This window comes from Mercenaria mercenaria, chromosome 1 (assembly GCF_021730395.1).
Source record: "Mercenaria mercenaria strain notata chromosome 1, MADL_Memer_1, whole genome shotgun sequence".
NCBI classification, from domain to species: Eukaryota; Metazoa; Mollusca; class Bivalvia; order Venerida; family Veneridae; genus Mercenaria; species Mercenaria mercenaria.
Genome location: NC_069361.1, coordinates 693,862 through 713,412, shown reverse-complemented (window position 1 = coordinate 713,412; position 19,551 = coordinate 693,862). Strand labels below are relative to the sequence as shown.

General features: G+C 35.1%; 1 protein-coding gene across 4 annotated transcripts; it reads right to left on the bottom strand.

The window, feature by feature from the left end:
• Nucleotides 1–7,147: 7,147 nt before the first annotated feature.
• Nucleotides 7,148–19,061, bottom strand: LOC123545194 (uncharacterized). Of its 4 annotated transcripts, none has more exons than XM_053537698.1 (7): nt 18,914–19,039; nt 14,528–14,658; nt 14,209–14,396; nt 11,489–13,541; nt 11,151–11,366; nt 9,168–9,252; nt 7,148–8,836 (listed from the first exon to the last, which is right to left on the bottom strand). In XM_053537698.1, the coding sequence occupies exons 5-7, from the start codon at nt 11,171–11,173 to the stop codon at nt 8,213–8,215; spliced, it is 732 nt and encodes a 243-aa protein (XP_053393673.1). In that variant the 5' UTR covers nt 11,174–11,366; nt 11,489–13,541; nt 14,209–14,396; nt 14,528–14,658; nt 18,914–19,039; the 3' UTR covers nt 7,148–8,212. The 4 variants fall into 4 exon arrangements, with proteins under 4 accessions (XP_053393673.1, XP_053393672.1, XP_053393671.1 ...); XM_053537697.1 differs by having other exon boundaries at nt 11,151–12,096; nt 13,399–13,541; XM_053537696.1 differs by having other exon boundaries at nt 11,151–13,541.
• Between the last annotated feature and the right edge of the window lie 490 nt (nt 19,062–19,551).

Here is a 19,551-nt window from a genome sequence, read left to right as displayed (position 1 = left end):
AAAGAAGGCTGAGGAAGGTACGATTAAGCAGTGCAGAGTTCAGTTAGGTTTGAGATTAGGAATAGAATGTTATATAGAGAGTATACCGCCCAGAATTTAGACGAAAGTAGACAGTTGATTGTACCTAAATGTCTTAGAAAAACTGTGATGAAAGTTGCACATGATTCATTACTGTCAGTCCATTTAGGTGTAAGGAAAACTAGTGATAGGGTATTAGGCGAATTTTACTGGCCAGGAGTAATGGCAGATGTTAGGAGGTACTGTCAGTCATGTAGTTTTTGTCAACGTACTATAGCTAAGGGTAGAGTAAGTAAAGTTCCGTTAGGAAAAATGCCTTTGATTGATACTCCGTTTAATAGAGTTGCTGTCGACATCGTTGGTCCGATCGAACCTATGACTGATAGGAAAAACAGGTACATTTTGACTATGGTAGATTATGCTACTAGATATCCGGAAGCCACAGCATTACCTAGTATTGAAACTGAGAGAGTAGCAGAGGCATTAGTAGATATGTATAGTAGATTAGGAGTGCCAGAGGAAATGCTTACCGATTGTGGATCGCAGTTTACGTCAGACCTTATGGCAGAAGTTAGTAGATTATTGTCATTAAGGCAGTTAACTACAACACCGTATCACCCTATGTGTAACGGTTTAGTGGAGAAGTTTAACGGTAGTTTGAAGCAAATGTTGAAACGTATGTGTAGTGAGAGACCTGGAGATTGGGATAGGTATTTAAATGCTATGTTGTTTGCTTACCGTGAAGTTCCGCAAGAAAGTTTGGGATTTTCTCCCTTTGAGTTACTTTATGGTAGAACAATCCGTGGACCGATAACTGTGCTAAGAGAGTTATGGGCTGGTAAGACGGAGAATGATGAGGTTAAAACCACTTACCAGTATGTTATGGATTTGCAAGAAAAGTTGGAGGATACGTGTAAGATAGCTCAGCAACAGTTAGCAAAAAGTAGTGCTAGATACAAGAAGTATTACAATAGGAATGCTAGAGATAGGAGGTTTAAGTCAGGTAGTAAGGTACTTGTATTGTTACCTACGAAACATAATAAGTTGTTGTTACATTGGAAGGGTCCTTACGTAGTAGTAGATGTAGTAAATAGACTAGATTACAGGATAGATGAAGACGGAAAGTTGAAAACGTTTCATGCAAACATGCTGAAACAGTACTGTGAAAGGAAGGATGATAGTAAGTCTATACCAGATAAGGGTATATTAAGTAAGGTTGGAGCAGCTATTGTAGAGGAGGATCAGAGAGATTATGACAGATTAGATCCGAATGAAAGTAGTGATGAGTTTTTGAGTAGAGTAGAAAAGGATATAGTTTTGTGTCCTATAAAGCAGGGTACAGAAACGTACAAAGATGTAGAGATAAATCCAGAGTTACAAGTAGAATGTAAGCAAGAAGTAGTAGACTTGTTAGACAATTTCTCAAATGTATTGACAGATATTTACTTTGTATGTGTATTTCTATTGATATTTTTCAAGTTTATCTCAAATTTCGCCGCCATTGCAGTTCCACTCACAGATTTGATGAAAAAGGGTCAGCCGAATCTTGTAGAGTGGGATGAAAGTCAAGAAAAGGCTTTCCAGACTTTGAAGGCTAGCTTAATGGGTCCGCCTATTTTGAAGTTGCCAGATTTAGATCAGACTTTGATATTGAGAGTAGATGCTTCAGATGTAGGTTTAGGCTCAGTATTGCTTCAGGAAAGTGATGGAGAGAAATTACCTGTAGCGTATGCTAGTAGGAAATTGCTACCTAGGGAGCAAAAGTACTCAGTGATAGAAAAGGAGTGTTTAGCGATAGTATGGACAGTAGCTAAGTTTCACCGGTATTTGTTCGGTAAGGACTTTGTATTAGAGACAGATCATCAGCCTCTCACTTATTTGAATCAAGCGAAACTTAGCAACTCCAGGCTGATGAGATGGGTATTGGCATTACAGCCATATAGGATCAGTATAAGAGCAATTCCTGGTAGAGAAAATGTAGGCGCAGATTATTTGAGTAGAGTGTAGACAGGTGGCTATATTATATGATGGACAGATAGTGACAGTGTGTGTTTTTTTTTTTTTTTTTTTTTTGTTTTTGCTATTATCAGTATGTCATTTTGTTTTCGTTTAAGAAAATTATAAATTTTCTTTTTAAGGGGGGACGCGTGTCACAAATTGACATACGGGCCTTATTTTATCTGTAGTGTAAATGCAGGTATTGCATCATCTTTTTGTAAATTTTTGAGTTATTGAGGTAAATGTCAGATTTTACGCATAAAATACCTCTCATGTTTTTCTGTATTTCATAACTTAAATTTCCATGTAAATTTCATTAAATTCGGTTCAGTAATAAGAAAGTTGATATTTTATAAACTTCAGTAATTTATGTTTTTATCCCCAAAACCACTATAATGGGCCTCAAATTGTCAATTTCAATCCGCGCCAAAGTAGTCAGATTTCCCGGCTATATCGTGAATCCCGTGAAAATAGAAATTGTCAGAGCTCACGACTTAGCCATGAGTCCCATGAAATTAAGTATTTGGCGGGACATTACCCTTTAAATAGACTAGACTAGATATACCTTGCGCACACCACCTTCCGACATTATAGACGAATCTATGTCTGATTAATTTTTCTTGCTAGAAATTTATGCTCGATCGAGCCTCTTCCGCCAGACGATTTTCCTGGTGATGTCATAACCCGGAAGTACAATGCCCGAGGTTCACTTGTCTTCACTCGCCTGGATGTGATTTTCCCAGCGCAGAGCTTTCGTCCCATGGTTGTGCCGTAAACCGCAAAGACGCTGATTTTTGTTATCCTCTGAAGTCAGCTCAGGGATGCAATCAACTACCACCATAGGAAGCCAATACGGAATCAACATATTCACGGTTTAAAGGGACTTGATTTGAAGATACGTTATATATTGTTTGTGCTACTTAAAGTTCGCAATTAAATTAAAGAACTGTGCCACGTCACATAGGAATGGAACTTTGAATTTTTTTCTTTCTTATAAACATATTTGTTTTTTTCATATCATCTATTCATTGTTAATAATCATCTTATGTAAATAAATTTGGAAATATTGTAAAGGGTGTTGATTTGTTCTGATGGTGACTGTCGCCGGTACGGCCAGTCCTGTCACACAGCGCACAATGTAGGTCAAGAACCCTAACCCTAACCAACATCTTATTAGAATTATGGCCCTTTTTGTACTTAGAAAATCTGAACTATAACTCTTTTCTTACATATTGTCCAGCCTCTGCAGTCGAGCAATGGCACCCGTAGGCCGTGCTCTTGTTTATTTTGCCAAAATATTTCTTGAATAGAAGTGTTGTCTGCATTGTTCCGATTGTGGAGTTTTTCATTGTATTTCAGGTCAGATTTAAATTATACTTCATACCTTGTCTTACATTTTAGCTAACCTGATCATCGATCAAGGTGAGTTGAAAATATTGTCTTTCATACGGCGTCTGGTGTACGTCATTTATACTCAATTTTTTTCCGTCCGTCCATAACAATTGTGTACAATCCATACGTATAACTTAAGCCCCTTGAATGATTATCATGAAACTAGGGTCAAATGATCACCTCATCAAGACAATGTGCAAGGTCAAAACTGAGGTCAAAGGTTTTTTTAGGCTTCCATTTTGTGTCCACTCTGTATCTCTTAAACCCATTTAAGGATTTTCATGAAACTTCGGTCAAATAATCCTCTCATCAAGACAATGTGCAAACCTTATCAGTCAGCTATGTTGACTCAAAGTCAAAGTCACAACTGAAGGCCAAAGGTTTGAACCTTCCATTCTGTGTTCGCTCTGTATTTTCTAAACGCCTTAAAGGATTTTAATATGACTTGGCTGTAATATTTCCCTTATCAAGACAATGTGCAGAACTCAAAATTCACCCATGCCAGCTTAAGGTCAAGGTCACAATTAAAATATTTGAGCCTTTAATTTATGCTAAACCACTTGAAACTTTGGTCAAGTATTCAACTAGCCGGTGCTAGGGGGCGTGGGCAGTGTTGCATTTTCCATCACTGCTCATGAACAGACTCAATCAAACCGAGTCTGCAATTTTCACTGTTTGTATTGTTCTTGGTGCTTCCGAGGGATCTACTTTTCAGATTATATTATTGAGATGGTTTGCAAAACTTATTCAGCCAGCCATGGAGGCTTAAGGTCAAGGTCACAACTTAAGGCATTGATGTCGCCATACATGGACTAGGAAATATACTTAACAACGTCAATGCTTTTCAACAAACATTTTTGCAAGACCTACAAACCATCCTATATTTAATTGACTTTGAACCCCATAAAACATTCACTTTAAAACTTAAAACCTTAATAAAAAATCATGTTGGTCATATGGTCCACATAAATGACCCGATTTAGTTCAATAACACTCGGCAAACTTTGTCACAAACTATATATAGAAAACCTTGACCTTCATCTGTTCCTACGAACCAGATTGCCTAGGCCACATTAATGACCTGATTTAGTTCATACTCACACTTAACAGTTGTTCTGGATAAGACCTACAAGCTGACCTACATATAAATGACCTTGTCCCTTGTATGACCTTCACATTTAAACATAAAACCTTAATAAGCAACATTTCTGGTCCTACAGTCTACATAATTGGCCCAATTTAGTTCACACTCGCACTCTACAAGCTTTATGGTAGAACTTTTAAACTGACCAATATATAGACGTCCTTGATCTTCATATTATCATACGTTTAAACTTAAAACCACTAAAACAACATCTTAGGTCATACACCCGGGGGCATGATTTTGCGATTTGAAAACTCGGCTTTTTGTTTATACTAAAGACTGTTTGTGTCATATATGTATTCAAGGCTTAGGTGATCGTCTTAGGTCCACTTCGGCACTCATTTATGGCATTTACGTCTGGGGAAGTTATTCTCCTTCGAAATGGCAAGTCCTAATAATTTGTCCAATTTTGTATATTGAAAGTCATGGTGAGAATCCATAATTTTGTATGCCTGTTTTGTTATGGCACTGTTCGTCTGTCCAACAACATATCTGTGTACCAAGTATAACAGCTAGTTTTCAAACTTTACTCAACGACTATGTACCACTTGATAATATTCAATGACTGGCAGTGGCTAGGGGTCTGGTAACCAGACCTCAGGTCCCGGAGTCTAGATGTCCGGTAATCAATATATTTGTACTGTTATATACTGTGTAACCAGTGTAATGATAATTGCCGAGTAAAGTTATGATTAAGTGTTACTTTAGCAATAAAACAGAAACAGTTTCAGCAACTTTGAGCACGATCCAAGTCAAAAGAAAGCTTAAGTTTATTCAATCTTGGGTGAATACAAAACTGATAAGATTCCATTACTTTGCACATATGGCTAATTATTGTAAATAATTTATCCCATTTGCGATTGTGTTTTTCTCGGGATTAAAAGGTTATATATACAATTGTTTCCCGGCACTTGCTATGTATTTCAATCTTCGAAAAAATATCAACAAATGTTTGAAATCGTCAACTTTTTTTATAGATAAATGAAAGTTACCTTTCTGCAAGTATTCATATGATTAACGGAACTCTGGAAGCCCTACATATTTTTCACTGAAATATCGTAATACTAGAGTGAAACATGATTATGTGGTATTTTCACAAAGAAAAATATCAACTATCCTTTCACTGGCAAGGGACTGAGAAAGTTTAGTCAAAACATAAGATAGAAATATCTGTCAATCATGGACGCAAAACCTACATTTTCACTCGTGACTTTGCCATTCATGAAAATACTGCATTTGGTGTTCACCCGTGAAAGATGTTTCAACCTTACACTAAAAAAAAACGAAACCAAAAAAACTATCCAAATGTACTGAATGTTTTTGGGCGAGTGGAAGAAATTCATCTGGAGGGGATTACTTTTATTTACATTGTCCCGTATCTTTGGAACATGGTGGGGGTAAAAGTGAGGTTGGGTGCGCACCATAAACCGGTTTAAGTTCCCCAGTGGTGTTTTTACTACTGACCGTTCCAAGGCGGTGCCCCACTGTGTTCCTTTATTTGTTCGTTTTGTCCTGTGCTCAAGTTTGCGTGTGTGTGTTTGTAGTGTGCACGTCTGCGTGCTGTGAGTTTTGTTTTGGGGAGGCTGAGTTTCTGGTACGTGGCATTCCCTGTTTGATATTTGTCTTTGCTTTTTTTTCAAACGCATACAATGAAGAAGATCTCTTGTATTAGCATTTACTGAAAAGTAACTATGGCTTTCATCCTTTGCACCATATCAAAGTACAGCTTGAGGAAGATCACTGAATTTGTTGAGGCAGAAGCTCAGAGGTCAAGGCCACATGAACTAACTTCAATTTTGTATTTTTTCCGTTTCCAGATCTTAGAAAATACATTTTGTATAATAGCTATGGCTTATAAACTTGATACATTAATTAAGTAACATCAGAGAAAGATCCTATTGTTCAAGGGCAAAAGGTTCCTGCAAAGATTTTCGAGATTATGTGGCAGCTATTCAAACGGGGCGGGTGGGCGTGGTATAGAATTGTATATCAAAAAGATTTGTTAATTACAATCCTCTGAATTAATTCAAATACTTTCAATGTCTCTTTACGATACATACCATTCTTACGCCGCCATTATCTAGCATACGAACATGAAGATTTCGATAACAGCCTATCAATATTTATATTTGGACTACTTGAGCAGCCTTTAAAAAAACGATATCTGATTGGATCATAGATAAGTCTGATTGACAAGTGGCAACAGGTCAATTAGATATTCATGGCTTTAAATAGTAAGCAATTAAAATAATGATAGTTTAGCGATCTTTACGAAATATTATTTACAAGCGCTCGTAACAACGACTAAATACCAATATTCTTATCAATATGCATGTGCGCATTCGTGCGATAGAATACAAACGTGTCTCTTATCTTGACCGAATTGAATTTATTATAGTTATTTTAAGTGGAATTACATGCATTTTTCAAGTAAAAATCAAGCTAAATAGATGCGCATGTAAAAAGGATGGAGGAAATTATAGCTTTTAACCCAACATACCAAACTCTTCCTGTTACCAGTACAAAATAATAAATTTCCAAATATGACTTATCTTATTTTGACTGGGGCAGTCTTTAAAAAAACAAACTGCAAGCAGGAGTTGCTTCCCTTCTACTTCTGAAATTTCCATTTTCAGGTAAGGGAGAAAATTGCGCAGAAAACTGAAAAAATATCTGTTACTTTATCCGTCCGATTTCTTTATTTTTAAAGCATCAACTTCAAATACTAATGCAGCATTATAGTTAATATAACACATCTAAATGCACAGCAACCGAAAATTGCTTTTATAGAACACTCACCCAAAACACACTATATGCAGTATTAGATGCACATAATGCAACTTTAAGATCTTGATCGAGATGAAATATTTAGAAGACAAGTGTAAGTTTTTACACGCGAGTTTATTCCAATATGCACTTTATAACTTTTCATATCTCCAAACGATAAAAGATATAAAACATTTGATCTGCATTTGGTCGGCAGGGATATATCTATTAGTTTAAGTTGTAAGCAGCATTAGAATTTATCTCCCTTTTCTTAAACTTATTATTTCGGACTTAAGAGTTTTGGTTATTTTTATTATTCAAACAAACTGTCCATATGTACATTTTGTATATTTATTACTTCACCAGGTTGTAGAAGATTCTGTTGAACCGTAGTTTAGACTCATAAATACTTATATACACATTTTATTCTTTCTTTAACCGGTTATTGATTTACCTTTGATTTAAAATGACTTTAGTTTAAATGACTATCTGATTTTGTCTTTAAGTGCACATAAACTGAATGCCAACACTAATCATTTGTGTTGAAATGAAATTATTTCGACTGGTGGTACGTTTACCTTTTTGTGAAACTGAAAGAAAAAAGTAAAATCGATAGTTTGAATTTTCAAGTTCATACAACGCCACCTGTAGTGTTCTCCTTTGTAAAGATCTATGAATTCTAATAAAATATAGCTCAACAGCTGACTATATACATATATTATTATACTATCTTTATACCATTAAAATGCAAGTTTGTAAATGACGAAAAAATAATGTAGATGTTATAACACGAAAAAACATGCGAAATTTCTACATTAAGTATGCATTTTCATGCATGATCAATATGCTTTGATTAACAACACAAGAGTTAAAATTTCCACCGAAACCACCAAATCAAAGAATTGGACACTCTGTTTTGTCTTTTTTCTTTTCCCTCCGTTCAAGATCTATGATAAATTTGGAATCAATGGACTCAGGATCAATCGGTGCCGGGTTAGGTTTGACACAGAAATAATTTTCATCGTATTTTGGCCTGGCATCCCCACCATTCCCCGGTGCTCTTTCTTTTTGTTTCGATATATCATTTTCTTGCTTGCCGTCAACCTTTCCCGATGATTCTGAAATTTGACTTTTCGTCAAGTCCTTTACCTCAGATGATGATCCTGTTATAGGCTGCAATTTGTTTTTGTACTGTGGCATATTCCAAGTTGCCTTTTCCAACAATTTCTTCCAGTGCTCCGTTTCAAGCAGCAGAGATTCATAATACGGATCATCAGATGATAATTCATTCTTCACGCGCTCTAGTTCTTTAATTTTCATTTGTAGTATTTCAAGGTATTGACTTCCAATACTCTTCATACCATTAATTTGCAGGATTGTAATATCTCGTTTGATTTCTTTTTCTATATTCTCCTCTTCAGTCGTCTTCTTCTTTTCGTTTTCAGCTAGAGTTTGGGGATCTTCTTCAGTGAGCGAGCGTAAGCGCTGTATTCGCGGACGAGATTTTTTCTTGAGTCCCTGTTAAGTTTTAACAGTATGGAAGTTTTGAGTTTCAATAATTCAAATATTTAAGAAACAAAATTCTATTCGAAGGACATGCTTCCAGTTGGACCTAATTTTTTTAAAACAAAGGAAAGTTGGCAGTTTTTAGCATTTTGATTAACTCCGCAAACTACACTACTTTATTTGTAAAACAGATCCTGCCAACGTTTAAATCTTTAATGAATTGGTCTCTAAACTTATCCGTATCTTTTAGAAATATTCTCTTCAAGAATATTCTCAATAAGTGTATGTCTCAAATATCACATATGTAAAGTTAATCACAATACCATAAAATGCCATCACTCACCTTCTTGTGCCTGCAAGACCATTTGATATACTTTTTCCTCTTCAGATTCTTTATCATCAAGAAACTCTTGAAGTGATGCTCGTGCCTGAAAATGTTTATGAAGATGTACATACATATAATCACACACATGCAATTCATGGAAAAACAAAGATGACAAAAATATGTATTACCTAACTGACATGAACTCTAACAACATATGGCCCGTTTTCCTACTATGGCCAGAGTTCTATACAATGTATATCTTAGAGTTGTGTTTGTATCTGGTCATTTGATATTGTGGAGTCAATTCAACGTTCTAGTTAGTATAGTTCCGCTTAAGCCAGTGGATACGATTCATAATCATATCAAATTGTGCCTGCTGTTCTTTTGCTTTGTTGTGTTTTGTTTTTTCAAAAGATAACAGGTAAGGGAAAATTTCTCGGAAGCACAGAGCACCAAAAAAAGAAAGAAAAAACACAGCCCCAGAGCCTCGCATTTGCATAGTAGGCCCACAACAAAAAGAAGCTGTAATGGAAAAATATTTCAGACGGGTTGCTTCATCTGACAAATACATATTTATTTATGCTAAATATTGATGGAGGGGAAAAATAGCGCAGACACTCATATGCCAACGGTAAACATACAACTACGATCAACTGAATAACATAATTAAACGAGCAAGCAACACATAAGAAAACAGAAGGGCACCGTTATAGACTCATAAGACAGACAAAACAACCAGTTGAAAATAGGGGCACTGCCTTGGAACGGTCAGTAACTTATTTAAAGGAAACTGGGTGTTTAAACGGGTTGCTTCAAACATTCAACAAGTACATATTAATATATGCTAAATATTGATTGAGTGGAATAATAGCGCAGACACTTATGTACCAATGGTAAACATACAACTACCATCAACTGAATAACATAAAACAACGAACTAGCAGCACATACGAAAACAGTAGGGCACCGTTATAGACTCACAAGACAGACAAAACAACCAGTTGAAAATAGGGGCACCGCCTTGGAACGGTCAGTAACCTATATTATATAACTGGGGGTTTAAACGCGTTTAGGGCATGCCAACCTCACACTTACCCTATTTTCAACAAGTTAAACAACACAATGTAAATGAAATCCCGACTAAGAAAGGCTCTAACATTAGTGCAATCAAAGCCTTGAAATGTCTGATGGTTGCAGATTTTTGGTAGATTTATTTTCTGTTTAAATACCAGTATATGAATATACATGAATGAGAAACAAATACAAATATAATGTGCCTCATATCTAAGATGAACTCTGCCTGACCCAGCATGTGATGTAACCATGGGCTGGAATACCTTATCATTGATAGATCTTACATAATCTAAATAGTCAGTGTGAATGGATACAGGTTGAATAAGAACTGCTTGTTCAATGATTATTCATCCGCACTGTTCATGAATGGGACTATTTTGTGTAGCACATGAACATCCTTTAGATGTGAGTCGGAATAAAATAAAGATGCTATGACTGTCAGAAATACACTTTAACTTTGGTAGCGGGATAAACCCGCAGCCAAAAATAAGATAAATAAAGCAAAACATAAAATTAAGGTAACTTTAAGGTATATTTACTCCAATGTACTCAACAACTTGTCTGAAGTCATAGCAACAAGAGCCTAACTTTTAAGGGCACGACTAAGAAAACTGTAAGACAAAATTCAACTCCCTTCGTCCGTTGTATGTAGGATTTAGGAGAAAAGCATCAAGGAGTCTTACACTTTATTAGTCATCGCACCATCAAATAGAAAAGCGTAGCAATTAACTGTAGAGGGGTCAATCACTAAACATGCACTGTGCTTTACGATTTTGATAAACGTTTTAACCAATTTTACAAATATTTGATTCGCATATCTAATTACTTTTCTGCACAAACTCAGTCAAAGCGACTCTGGGCACTATATCTTTGCTTGGTTGCGTGGTATGCTTTCAATGTATCTTCTTATTTATTTGATTATCTTACTTTTGTGCCAAGATATGGTGCATCCTTGTTGTACTGTTTTAACAACCAATCAATATCCTTAATATACTCGTCTTTACCAGCAGGATGACAGTACACACGGTTATTCATCTTCTTCACCACTTTCAAATTGAAAATTTCAAGCCTGTTTAGACAGATAGCTCTCGAGTTCTTGTCTGCAGCTGATTTGAATTTTCTTAGTAGTTCTTTGAACTTCACCTGTAAATGCAGTGGCCAAGTGTTTTTATTTTTCTAATCCTTTGGGATATAAGAGATCTGCTTAAACCAATACTATCGGACATGGTTGTAAAGCACATGTCAACAGACTCAATCGGACTTACGTGGGTTTCGTTTTGAGGAGACTGCGTTTTTGGTGCGTGGCATTCCCTGTTTGATATTTGTCTTTGTTTTTTACGTTGACCGGTTGCATTCTATATTCCAAGGGATCTCTATAGCGTTCTACAACATGGTTTCCCTAAAATTTTGTCTTGAAGCTTATATTACAGTATTTTAGACTTTCTATTATGCAATAACGTAGACATAGCAGAACTCTTAGTATGAGGAAGCTATACGTTTGTGGAACATGTGCTAAATGTGAATGCACACTTGCTCATTTTAAGCGCACAAAGAGCATGTATCAGGTATATTGCTTTCTTTATAAAATTGCCTGCCTGCTGTTTATTTATACAGTTAAAACATCATTGATAAAACATGTTTTATTTGTACAGTAAAGATCGATCTAATTTCAACAATTAGATTAATTGAAATATTTAAATTATTGATAAAAATTGTTATGTTTCAGACCAATACTAGATTATATAAAACGCTTAAAAGGATTCCTAAATTTGTCAATAGCTGATCTGTCGAAATGCCCCTTTGTGTTGTAAACCATTGTGCTGCTAAGTAGGGTAGACAAGATAAAAAGCCACTGGTCATCTGTTATCTCAACCTGAAACAAAAAATAAATAGAAATAGAAATATTTGCTCAGCCTTAATCTTTAGACGAAAGAAAAGTATTCGTAAATGCAAGTTCAGATTAAAATATTTAAAGCGTCCAAAAGAATGTTATAGCGGTGTTTGAATTTCTTTAATGAAATGCATGCTAGTGTTCCCCTTTCTAAATACCAGTTTGTTTAGTTCTGCCCTTGTTTTCTCGTTTATAGTAAACCCATTACTTTAACTGGGGATCATACGCCGCTTTTCATGGAATTACACGCTAGTGTATCATTGAAGGTTCCATCTGCACCGCCGTATGAACACATCTGCTGATGTCTCTTAAATTGTTTTTGTACTTTTAACATGTGTAAATGTTGAGTTCTGCTCAACCCGGGGCTAGAGGGCGTGGAGGGTAGCATGCATTTCCACTACCGTCCACGAACAGGCTCAATCAAACCGAGTCTGCAACATTTTTCGTTTTTGTCGTGTTGAGCGACCTGTGGAGTTTCCATTTTTTTTATTTCATCAGTCTGCATGCTGATACATTAAATGATATTAAGACAAATATTATGGTGAAGGTCAAAACTCATGTGGTTTTGACACGAATTGAAAACGAATATCAAACTTTTCCTCTACGTGTTGTAGTTTTCTTTTAAAGGGACAAGCCTCCAGAGTTATTGTACGTAAGTGAAAAATAAAAGCATAGCGATTGTTTTATTCGACGAGTTGGTTTGTTCTTTTTTATGTTTTTTTTAACATTCATATTGAAAAAGCATTTTTATAAGCATTTTTATTTACGGCTTAAATAAAAATCATTAATGACTTTTAATATCCTACGCACTATCTACACGAGTCTGTTCATGTACAACAGTTCCCTTAACGAGTTCTAGTTCTAGGATAAATAGTATGTTTTATTACAATGCAACAAAGTGAATTAAATGAATTTATTACACGACTCTTTAATTTAGTTATCAAGAAACAGTTTTGATCATTGACCAGTTTGTAGCCATAGCTATTGACCCATCTATAGTTCAACACTCAAGTTTGCTGGTGAAAACCTGAAGACAAAATTATGAAAATATATCTCCAGTATCATGTAATAAAACACTTCTTGAATGGCTAATATGTCAATGGTCAAAACTGTTAGTTAATAGAAGAATGTAGTTTCTGTTAACAAACTGATTCCAACATATTGTATCAATTCGTTGAACTTGCGCGTTATTCTAATTGGCCAATGATTTTAATACTCTGCTAATATTAGTTTGAAAGTTTCATCGTTACTAAATGAAAATAAAAATGAATGAAATGAATACACCTTATCAGGATCATCAATGCCCTCTGTATCGAGGAGAACAAGAACTTGTTCCTCTTGTGTTGGATGTGGCCTGCACATTACCCAAATACCTTTGGTGACTGCTTTTGTAGTACGACCTGTCTGAAATCCATTCTCTACAACAACTGCAAAACAATTTTAATCATTAGCATTTTGTATACTACATTTTGTATACTACGTAGTTCTGTCTTGTCCTGGAATTATGAAAGTATTCTTCAATGTGTTATGATATGGGTTATATACTTGCAAAGCATATCAAATATATAGAGGCATTGAATGTATATCAGTATGTATATTATGATAATCTTTTATTAGAAATTTGTAGATTTAAAATGCTATGAAATGTTTAGAATGTTTGCAGAAATGATTGTATTACATAACTTTTTTAGTTTTAGTAAACCTGATCTGTCGTATCCTTTGCATTTATTTCTACACAAAGAAGTCTGTTAAACCAGGCACCAGGATATCTTTGCAAACCCAGAACTTAAGCATTTCTAAGTGAATTTGAAACGTCTGCCTAAATTTGATAGTAGTTCAGGGTTTAGGAAGAACAAATGACAGAAACGTTAACACACGTGTGTTTCTTACGTATGTGCAACAAAACCTGTTCAAACTGGGTGCAATCTGATGTTTCTAAAATACAATTAAATATAATTACAAGTAACTAAAACAGACAGTTTCACTGGAGGTATGATTCTACATAAGGTGCTTGAAATGTTATTGCACCAGTAGTTTTATACATGCATATTAGTCGGATATATGCCGTTTGTGACCTTTGTTCTAAAATACAACCTGCTTCTGTGTTTGCCAGTTTATTAAGCAAGAACGACTTCCCAGTTCTCAGACTTCCAACCACTGATACGACGTTTAGAGTTTTCTCAATTTTGCTGAGTTCAGCTAGAGTTTCGTGATTCAAAGTTGTCTTGCCATCAGTGTTGACAACCAGTCTCATAGGTGTTTCAAAAATCGGAGATATAGGTCTGGAAGTAAAGTAAAGTGTTTATAATATGTGATGAACTGAAAACGTAGACTAAATGCAAAATATGGTAATTACACACAAGCGTTGATCTCCCGTTTGAATACCATTTTAAAAGTATAAGAATAATCATACTTTTTCGTAGATGTTTGTGAAGGTTTGTTGAAGGCCAAAAATCGACTGTCTGTAAGCTTTCGAGGTCCCGCTGGTTCCGTCATATTTTCTTGCCTTTTGCGAAAGGTCGTACTATACTTTCCTTAGATTGCCTTAAATTGAAGGGATACACAGTCAGTCGAATATCGATTAACAGACAAACAAGTCGAAAATAGATTAACAGACGAAAACGGTTACTGGAAAATGCATATTGCTTTTGCGCACATTTATATGCTAATGTCAGACAAAGTGAATCATAAATGAGTATTTAAACTAGCGTTAGGGTAAAAAAAAATTGAAGATCATAGCGCTCCTTGATTTCGTCACGGTTAGGGCACTTTGATGGTTTCCATCAATTGCCAATGAAATACAGGCCTACCGATGACAAAACGGTACACGTTCACACTTGCTTGAGGGACATACTGAATGTATTGCAGTTAGTTCAAGTCAAGTCTTTAACTTTAATCAAACCGTGCTGACATCGTATAGTCAGCTGCTGGACATAGGTAACGTACTCGTACTAAACATTCACATTCAATAGTTATGCCATGAACAAAATAATTTGTTTGAAGACGTGCATGTCTTAAGCCTAAGCATAATTATTTTGTCATCAATAAAATCGTTGATTTTAGTCGTGTACGCATCCAATAATTATGTCAACAATAAAATCGACTAATTTTAGACGTGCGCGTCGTTAGAATAAGCATCTTAATAAACAATTATGTCAACAACAAAACCGTCTGTTTTGAGACGTGCACGTCTTAAGCATAAGCATCTAATAATTTTACCAGCAATAAAATCATCTGTTTTGAGACTTGTGCGTCTTAAAACAAATACAAACATCAAAGAATTATGTCAACAGTAAAATCGTCTGTTTCAATAAGATCTATATACTGCTGATGTAAAATGATTCAAATGATAATTCAACAAGTTTAAGTTTCGACACTATTCACTTTTCATAATCCTGCATTATCTGTTATAATACAGAACCTACTTGACGTTTAAAAGGTACTTCACACGGCTTAAGAGGTATTTATGACCTTCACCCACGATGTATTTAAAACTGTCATTTTAATGTTGATATGCCACGCTTCAAGAGCGTAGCCCCGCCGAAACAAAAGCCTTCACCACCGCATTGTATACAGTAAAACTCGCTTATAATGAACAGCTTGGGACCTCTAAAAAGTTTTCCTTATATCCGTATAGGCAACTAATTCCTTGTATTCGAGGTTTGTATAACGAACACAATTTGTATAGCGAACACTATTTGACTGACGTTTGTTAAGGGCTATGTGTTCACACCCTGGGCCGACCTTGAATCTTTATGTGAGAAAGTTGCGTTTCTAGTACAGTCTTTTCCTGGAGAGATGGAAAGGTAAACTGCCTGCATGATTATGACTGAAATTAGACCGAAAACAAGCCAAAATGTTCGTCGGTAAGAATGACTGTAATTTATGTTTATTTGTGTCGGTAATTTCTATCATCTGTTTAGAGAGCGCTATATGATGACTATCAGATATGTTGCTGTTGCTTGACTGCATTTTATGTGAATAGACATTAATACTAATATAAAACAAAAGTTATTTTTTATCACGAAAATGTTTAATATATGTAAGACTACCCATTAAAATCTAAAAGTAGGATGTTTATAACATACAGTGTATACGACTAGACAACGGCGCCATACATACGGATTAAAGTGTAAGTTATACTTATGCTTTTGCTATTGTCCATTTAAGCACCTGCTTGATTTTTATAACTGGAAAATTGGTAAACCTAACTGTTTGCCGATGTTACGTGTAATTAACACATTTATTTAGGATAATGCGACCGTGACTTGACTGATTTTCTTTCACTATTGTTAACATGAAATACCTAATAAATATAGCTCTCAAACATAATCTTGAGCAAATATAAGTCTACTATCGTCTAGTATTTGGTAATGTGATGATTATAATTTCGTTTGATCGCATCTGTGAATTCACAAACTTAAGACCATAGAAATGAAATAATTTGTGTTTATTTATGTGCATGAAAGCGCGTAAAAATTGTGCTGATTCTCCTGTTTATGTCCGGTTTTCAATAATTTTTATTCTCTATGTCTGTTCGCTATAACCGAGGGGTTTGTCATTGAATTTCGTACTTTGGGACTAGAAAAGGTGTTCCTTATAACCGAGTTTTCCTTATAACCGAGTTCCCTATAACTGAGGATTTTTACATTGAATAAAGAAGGAATTAGATTGGGGAATTGAAAACTGTTCCTTATAACCGAGTGTTCCTTATATCCGAGTTCCTCATAAGAGAGGTTTACTGGATGACTGTTTAATTTGACGTCGTCGTCACTGACGTGGTTTGACGCTTGAGTCATTTTCTTTATCTGTGTTTATGTTCATTGTATACCCTGGGGAAAGCTAATATAGTCACAAAATGACTCGTTTTGTCCTGGTGTGTGGGCTTTGAGTGTGTGTGTGTGTGTGTGTGTGTGTGTGGCGCACGCGTTTGCGTGCTGGGGGGTTCGTTTTGGGGAGGCTGCGCTTTTGGTGCGTGGCATTCCCTGTTTGATATTTTTCTTTGTTTTGATGTCATTTGTAGTTTTGACAGATATCTGTATCATACCTTAGCATTATCTTAAATGTTTACGCATTGACAGGCTTTTACAGAAGGATATCTACCGGGATTTGACAAAATTGTCTAAAAATTGATTTTACTATATACATTGTAGATTCAAACAATGTGATATGTCTAAAGATTGATTTTACTGTGTAGTTTCAAACAATACAATACGTATAAAGATTGATTTTGCTATGTAGTTTCAAACAATGTGATATGTCTAAAGATTGACTTTACTGCGTAGTTTCAAACAATGTGATACGTCTAAAGATTGATTTTAATTTCTAGATTCAAACAAAGTGATAGGTCTAAAGATTGATTTTACTGTGTAGTTTCAAGCAATGTGACATGTCTAACGATAGATTTTACTATGTAGTTAAAAAAAGACGGTATAAACGGTCAAGAACTATCGAAGAATTATCTAAAGTACAAATTACTTAGCATGAAGTTGTTTCAAGAAAAGGTTTGAAAATTTATGTCCATTCCCGTTTGTGCAGTCAGATGGAGTTTGCCATAGACTAAACATTAAGCACTTTAATAAGTGTCAGTGTGTTTTAGCTTACGTTCATCTAAACTGAAAAGTGCTTGCAATAAAAACTTCGATATGTTGATAATAAATTAGGGTAATTTTGCACGTTTGATAAACCGGAAGTGTTTGCATAACGTCATTTATCCGGAAACCGAAGAATAAAGCCTGGATCTGGCGTACCGAAACGAACATCATTTTATGTATTAATCGAAACCTATGAGTAAATTTATAATAATGGAACTGATGCTATATTTCTAAGTCAAAATATGGTATTAAAACATATATCGCGTTGAATAAGTCTAAGTAATGTTTAAATTAGCATGAAATGTCCGGGTCACTTTAATCATGACCAAATATATTAAAAATATGCGCAAGGACATATACATTTTATTTCATCAAATTATAGGCAATTTCTTTTTTCAAAATTGTAATAAGTGTCATCAAAATCTACATTGTAGAAAAAATTCTATTCGCGAAAATGTTATGAAAGTTATGATTTTCCCATTATGAAATATTACGTGAGGTCCATATTTCTCATAACAGTCTAGCAAAAAAATAGCAGTTTTTGTCTGCTCAATTTTCTAGGTATAATCTGAAGTTTTGAAAAAATCAAAGTTTAATCAAATTCTACATTGTAGAAAATATTTCGATCCAAACGTGCAGAACTGCATTAAGGTGATTCCTTTTTAGTCATGGTAAGGATTCTTAACTCTAAGGTAAATCTGAAAACAATACACAAGTTGCTTTAATCAGATATTCTAAATCCGATGGAGAACCTTTGACCATGGTGTAAAGTGTTTAAAGATTTACACTCTAAACAGAGGCACAGATAGTAGAGAAAAAGAGGATTTGAATTTACATAATCACCAAAATGCAATTAACGAGCGGATAATGCCTTTCAAACTACTCGAGAACTTATTTGAATCTCAGACAATTCACATTCCCCTATCCAGTGTATTAGTTCGCCAGTTTGTACACGGAGAAATCTGTTGAGGAATCTCGAGCTTGCGTACGCTATTTGAGGATCTCTAAATTGTACCTGCTCAATATTGAGATTGTGCATATCCCTAGATTGGGTACAACATCCACATAAAAATTAAACAAGTAAATACAAGTTAAACATAAAGTCTATTTATAAACTTTGAGTAACAGCAAGCACATCATAGTCACTAATACTGCATGTAAATGCAAGATAACATATTCAGAATAATTTATCAATCATAAAATACCTGTCCACTATCACAATTGCTTAATCAGTACAACTGTTATTCCATGAACTGAATGTGGAAGTACTGATCGATAGAGCTAGTTAACTACCGTCACGGGTGAAATCTCATTATGCTAATGGCAATAAACATTGTCGGGCTTTTTCCGCGGAGCAGTGATCAGTGTTTTGTTGAAACTTGCTTATTTGCATACCGCCGTTACATGTTCTGTAGTTTTGTTATTTCATTGTGCGACAAACATAGCATGTGTGCGCCGAAGAAAACAGACACTATATAGAGATTAAACTGGAACAACACACAAGGTAATCTTTGACTTTACTTAAAAATTTGTAAAGATTTATAAACCTCATTCTGTATTTAAACATTTTTGTATTGCCGTATATTTTCCAAGATTTTTTTTATTTACATTCTGCACAAGTCCCACAATATTGGGAACATCAGCATAGCACACAATATAACGTCATGATAAAACATCACGTGTAACAATGGAAAACGGCTACTTAATTGTAGTTAATTAACAAGTATAATGTGTAGCCTTTGTGTTTTAAACAGAATTAATATAATTATTTGAACAACATATCTATTTACAAGAGAGAGAGAGAGAGAGAGAGAGAGAGAGGGAGAAAGAGAGAGAGAGAGAG